The sequence below is a fragment of the Nothobranchius furzeri genome, chromosome 7 (genome assembly GCF_043380555.1).
Source record: "Nothobranchius furzeri strain GRZ-AD chromosome 7, NfurGRZ-RIMD1, whole genome shotgun sequence".
In the NCBI taxonomy this organism is placed as follows: Eukaryota; Metazoa; Chordata; class Actinopteri; order Cyprinodontiformes; family Nothobranchiidae; genus Nothobranchius; species Nothobranchius furzeri.
In genome coordinates, this window is record NC_091747.1 from 33,351,746 (window position 1) to 33,358,491 (window position 6,746).

Consider the following 6,746-nt stretch of genomic DNA (forward strand, 5'->3'; position numbering starts at 1 on the left):
ATATTTACTAAGACATCACAATATAACTATAGACACATTACTTGTCTTTGTGTGCGTGTGTGTGTGTGTGTGTGTGTGTGTGTGTGTGTGTGTGTGTGTGTGTGTGTGTGTGTGTGTGTGTGTGTGCGTGTGTGTGCGTGCGTGCGTGCGTGCGTGCGTCTGCTCTGTCTTCTCGATCCCCAGTGAGTCGTGGAGGATGGCTGCTTATACAGAGCCAGGATTCTCTGGAGGTTTCTTCCTGTTAAAAGGGAGTTTTCCTCTCCACTGTCACTTATGCTTGCTTAGTATGAGGATTGCTGTATAGTCACTGACACTAGTCAGTGACTTGATGCAATTTGCTGGATTCCTCATAAAGGAAACATTATTTCTGATTGGCTTAATGAACTGACCTGAATTGGAATGTTTATTATGTGAAGTGCCTTGAGGCGACTCTTGTCGTGATTTGGCGCTATATAAATAAACTTGAACTTGAACTGCTAGGTAATGACTACATGTTGAACAGTGTTGCTTTTCCACCACTTTAAGGACGCTGGGAAGGTTACATCCATCTGGAGGAGGACCAGTCAAAGTCAGTGAGCAACACTAATGCTGCCATGAAGAACCTTTTAGTTGTCCGTACCCACCTACAGGGAGAGTGACTCACTGGTGCTCTTTTTGAGACGTGCAGCTGAAGCCATTTTTAAAAAGGAGCTTTTAAAACAAGGACAGATATTTTCTGTTTGGATGAGTGCTTATGTAATCAAGTTAAGCCCATATTTGTTTTTCCTCCACGTGGGACCACGCTGGCCTCCAGGGTGGAGAGATGCTGCCTGGGGGGAGGGGTTTTTGTTTTTCATATTCAGTTCAGGTCACCTCTGAGCTTTGAGGGAGCAGCACTGCCAGGACCCATGGAGGCCGAGCTGAGATCTAACAGAAGCTGACATACTGGTGGGAAGTAGCTGTGAACAGCCACTCAGCTGCAGCACACACACACACACACACACACACACACACACACACACACACACACACACACACACACCATCTGGAAAGGGCCTCATTGTTTACAGATGCAGCAATGCGGAAAAAGAAATATCTGCACTCTCCCTGGTTTAATTTCATCTCAGGCCGTTCACCTACTGTTGCTCAGCAGCTTCAAACCGACCACGGCACCAACAGAACTCTGTCGCCCTCAGCTGTAGCACCTGTCTGCTGCTCAGAGGAGGTGGCTGAGGCTGCCCAAACTGCCACAGAGAGGCATTTATCTCTGTCAGACACACCACACAGAAGACACACTGCAACACAGATGTCAGCATAATTTGGCTGCCTCATAATCTCCGACTGCAGCTCTGGGGATTATTCAACTTTTTACCTCCATTCAGTAGAGAGTAATATCTGCCTGTGTTTAGCTTCGGGGAGCACACAGCTATCATGCTCCCGAGTAGAGCTGACTGTCTGAGCTGTCTGCACGGGGATGATTGGCACTTTTAGCTGAGTAGGAGCTGCAGAATTACAGCACAGGTGGATAGTTGCAGAAATGATGTTGGACTGTTTTCTCAACCCCTGGGGAGAAAAAGTAGGCTGTGTGTGATTCTAATGATGTGAGATGGGCTTCCTTTTACATAATCTACGTCATTTACACCATGCTCTCTGATTGGGAGTAATAGCAATTGTCTCTGGTGCAACAATTCCAGGAACTAGTAGTGGGGGATGGTGGTTACTAGGGATGAGCCGGATACTCGTTTCAGACGAGTATCCGGTACGGATAAAGCATTTTTGACGAGTACGAGCATGGAACGAGTAAAACTCGTAAATATCTGTAATCGTGCTGAAGGAAAATCCTCATTGGGTAACTGACTGTCTTCACGCTCTGTGATTGGCCAGTCACATAGAGCGCCCACCCCTCCCTACACACAAAACTGCAGCCGGCCGGGAGCTCAGTCCGTCCGGCTCATCCACGCACACACACAGACAGTAACGGATCTCGCTGTGATTGCTTCACTGTTGCTCACGTTTCTTCAGTTTTCCCTAGGTTTTCTTCAGCTCGCCTCATTTTCGGTTGAATATTTAAAGTTACTTTTTCTGTAACTTACGTGGTGCATTTGACAAGACAGAGCTGACGTGCTGCATCAGTCACTCACTACCTCCGCTCCGGTCGGGTTTTTTATTTTTTTAACTCCATCTCTCTCCCTAATCAACATTGTTTTGTTTAACTTTGTGTGGGGCAAAATGCCAAGAACGTTAAGAAAAAAAATCAGTTTAATCAAATTAAAATTAAAAAATATACATAAAGTTGTGTCTGGTTCTAGCATTTGATATTTCCTAGTTCCTACGCGTGAGTTCAGATGTATTAATCCATGCACTTAAATATTAATGTTCTGATTTTATTGAAACACTTGTTCTGTAATAGTTTCTTTACTATCATGATAAAAATATTTAATCTCAATTCTGAGGCTGCTCTGTAAATAGTTTTCAAATAAACAATACACATAGCAACTTCTGATCATTCCATATCAATTTCAGACTTAAAATAATATATTGATGTAAACCACATCCACTTCCGGCTTATGCCACGCCCATTCCGAGTACAGATACAGATAAAGAACATTTAGTTGGTTGAACAGATACAGATACAGATAGTGGTGTACTCGCTCATCCCTAGTGGTTACCATAAGGCCTGAACTGTCCTGACTCTGACTTCTAACCCCCCCCCCCCCCCCTCGAGTCAGGTGACATGGTGCCCATCAAAAGTACTTGCTATCATATCCGACTATTATCACTCTCAGTAATGAAAGTCCCCAAAAAACAAACTGAAACTGGTTTTCCTAAAATTAATTTGTGAGAAACAGTAAAAACATTTTTACTGGGAAACACACACGGGTTACCTTTGAGCAGGGGTGTCAAACTAAAACTCACACGGGGCCGAAATGAAACTCTGGGACGAAGTTGCGGGCCAAACTTAATATTTTTTGAAAAAGTGACAGCAAGTTTGCACATTTTCTTTATCAACATATATGCAATTTTGAACCTTTTAGTTTGGAAACAAACATATTTCTGCATTAACACTGAATGTGGAATAACCAAATTACACATGAGCAAGTCAGTTTTAAATAAAAGGCATCAGTGGTATTCATTACTTGTGGTATAATCAGCATTTTTTAAATCTATTCAGGATTTATGTTTTCTTGTTTATTCATTTTTCTTATTTTTTATTCTCCTTTTTTTCTCCTGTAATACGTGTCATCGCTGCTGTGACGTCTAGCTTTCCACACTGAGGAACAATAAAGGGATTTTCTATTCTATTCATCTATCTGCAGCCTTTCCACTTCCTGTTTACTGTAGGTTAAATATTTTCTCACAGGCCAACAACAAAATAAAAATATCATTTTATCTTAAATGAAAATGCAACATCTCACCTGTTAACTTTCATGTTTTGGAGCAGAAAAAGAGCATAAAACCAAAATATTTAAAGCTCAGTTTGCTCCACTGGTTTACTGTGATGCTCACCTGTTCCAGCCAGATACCTGCATCATGGGTTTGATCTGAGCTGAGGAGGAGACTCCTGTTGTTTTGTTCATCTTCATCATAATAATGATAACATTAGATGACAACAGGTGCTCACATAGGTTTGTGCTGCTGAACATGTCTGAGCAGCTTGACCACGTTGTTGTGTGTCGGGGAGGAAAAATAAAAACTACAGCAGCCACAGAGTCGTGCTGACTTGAGCGTGTCGCTGCTTGCTGGAGTTATATCAGCTGTCTGGAAGTTAGTTGGAAAACTTTCTCTTTCAGTCGTGAACACATTAATGAGCGGTTAAATTCTCCATTTCTGGGCTGCAACATCAGCAAATAGCTGAGTGAACTCGGCGCTGAGTGAGAGGAGTGTTTAGTTTGTCCGAGACAGCGGAGCTGCAGACACCAGCAGCAGACACTGGAAAAAATACAAAGGAGGGGGCGCTTCGGCTCCGCGCTAATGCCGCAAAGCACCATGGGAGTTGTAGTCTTTGTGGTAAAATCGGCCAGTGGGTCAGTTTTAATATATTTTATATATTTATCTCATGGGCCACATAAAAATGCTCGGCGGGCCTTTTGTCTGACACATGTGCCTTAGAGGAACCTGTGTTGGTACCACATGAGAGGTGCCACACTGAGCAATTCAGTCCAAACAACTAGCTGCTTTGCTAGCATGATCAGGAGGAATTCTGGTCAATTCTGTTATCTATTATAACTGTGTTTAGTCGACAAAAATAACTATATTTTAATTCACAGCAATAAGGTAAACGATGTGATTACACAGCAGTCAGTGCCTGTAAACAAAGATCAAGATCGCCTGGAGGCAATGAAGTAATCTTCACTGTAAACTTTGACCCCAACCCCTAACCCAATACCAACGTGGACATGCAGATGAATTAGGAACCTGTAGCATCCCAGTAGCTTTGATGCTAGCAGGTTGATAACATCGGATTATGACACTTCATCCATGTGTGTGAAAAAGCAAACTAAGAGTGAATGATGTAAAGCAGCAGCAAACATCCGACCCAGCTGGGCTGGGTTGTCAATCCTTCAAGATCAAACGTTTTTTTTTCCCACAACGACACCGTAGCCTGGGTTTAGCGAGCTAGAGCTTAAACCAGGTGATGCAGTAGGGAGGCAAACGTCAGGCGTTGGTTCAGGGTTTAGAAAAGGATGCTGTAAAAAATACTATTCATCTTTATCATCTCCACCACACAACCAGGCCCCCAGCATGCAAGCCCTCCCTGTGGTCTTACCTGAGCCGGGGTTGTGTTTTGCTGTATTGGAGGACGTGTGAGAGGTGGATGTGGAGGCCGCCCTCTGGTCTGAGCTCATGTTGTCCTGGCCCACAGGTGAGCTGGACTTTCTTGGCTTTTTGTCTGTCAGGTGCAGCGGGGAGCTCTTCTTGGGCGGGGGCAGTGGGCGTCGAGGTCTGGCTGTGGCGTTGACCTTCAGCCAGGCTTGGGCCTTGTACTCCACTATCTCTCCATAGTTAGCTCGTGTCACCCGGCACTCGTAAAGGCCTTCGTCATTCTTGCTGACTCTAGAGATCTGCAGTTTGTGTGAAATGTCGTTGCCCTGGACTTTCACTGTCTGTTAGAGTGAATAAAAGAGAGCATGGTGTCACAACATGATACAGGGGAATTCCAACAGCATCACCTTTACCTTTTCATCCCTAAAGCTGCTGTCACACTGCTTCTAACAGGCCACACATGGAGACCACCAGTACAACTGTCTGTTGTCCAGGAAAGAGAAGGACATTTCGAGCTTGAGGATCTGACCTGATGGGCATGTGTTTAATTCAGTGGCGGCTGGCCAGTAGAGGGCGATAGGGCGCCGCCCTCCCAGTTTCCACAGCGTTTTTAATTTTTATTTAAAAAATAAAATAAAATTAACAATAATCACATATTCTAAGTTAATTGTGTGTTTTGTAACAAAAATAAATCATGCATATATGTATATCTATATTGCTCTCTGCCGGTCTCTGCCGATCTCTGCCGATCTCTGCCGGTCTCTGCCGAGCGGTGGAGGCTGTGTGCTGTTTTTCAATCGCCCAAACAAGATGGGTCCAGCTATCCAATTGCTGACAAGAAAATTAAAGTGTAGGAATGGGAATGTATCCAATCAGCGTTGACGTTGTTTCAGAACGTTTCAGAAGCATAATGGGCGATAGAGCTACAGCCAAAGGATTCGTTGGTGTTCGGTAGAACTCGGAGAGTCTCGACTCCAGCACATTTTTGGTCGTGACTCGTGATGGTAATGACGCAGCGTAGACATGGACGCCAGTGCGCCTACAACCAGCAGCATGGAAACCGGATCTCAGCAGCCACTGAATTCAGTTCGGTTTCTTCTCCAGTATCCGTTCGAGAGGAGAACTATGGTGGAAAAACTTAATGTTAAAGAGCTTGGACCAGATCAGCCCGACGTAAAGATAAGCCAGCAGGACAAGGAGAAGGGTAAACTGTACACACGACGCTTCTCCCAAAATTGGTACACCAGGAAGCAGTGGCTAGCTGGATGCAATCACGCTAATGCGTTATTTTGCTTTCTGTGTTTGTTATTCAAAACGGCTGGGACAGATAAGGCATGGATGAGTCAGGAGTTCCAGACATGAAACATTTTTCTGAGAAGGTGAAGAAACATTAGTCATCCCGGGCGCACATGGACAACACAGTGAAGCTAGCCATGCTAGGCAGAGCTAACATTGCCATGCAGCTCGACGAGGGGCACAGGCTTGCAGTGAGGAAGCACAATGAAGAAGTGGATCGGAACCGGCACATTTTGTCCAAGATAATTGACTGTGTTAAATTTTGTAAAGCATTTGAGCTGGCTTTGCGTGGCCATGATGAGACTGAAACCTCAGAAAACCCGGGCGTCTTCAGGGGCCTAGTGGATCTGGTTGCTTCACTTGATAATGTGTTGGAGGATCATCTGAAGACGGCGACAGTTTTTAAAGGCACCTCAAAGACCGTGCAGAACGAGCTGTTGGACTGTATGTTGTCAGTTATTAAAACCCACATTCTTGGAGAGGTGAACAATGCAGATTATCTTGCTATTCAGGCAGATGAGACTACAGACATTTCCACCCGCTGCCAGTTGGTGCTTGTGTTACGGTATCTCGACAGTCAGAACAGCATTCAAGAGCGTTTTCTGGAGTTCATCCCTCTTCAGAATGCAACCGCAGACAGGATTTCCACAGCACTGTTGGAGAGGCTGAGCAAGATCATCCCTGCTGGAAAAGAGGGAAAACTAATT

General features: G+C 44.5%; 1 protein-coding gene across 1 annotated transcript in view; it reads right to left on the reverse strand.

Moving 5' to 3' along the window:
• The window catches only part of vstm2a (V-set and transmembrane domain containing 2A), a 117,619-nt gene that overhangs the window by 23,074 nt on the left and 87,799 nt on the right, over positions 1-6,746 (reverse strand). Inside the window, exon 4 of the mRNA XM_054735602.2 lies at positions 4,748-5,084. Within this exon, the coding sequence (XP_054591577.2) occupies positions 4,748-5,084 (337 nt within the window). The remainder of the gene's footprint in view (positions 1-4,747; positions 5,085-6,746) is intronic.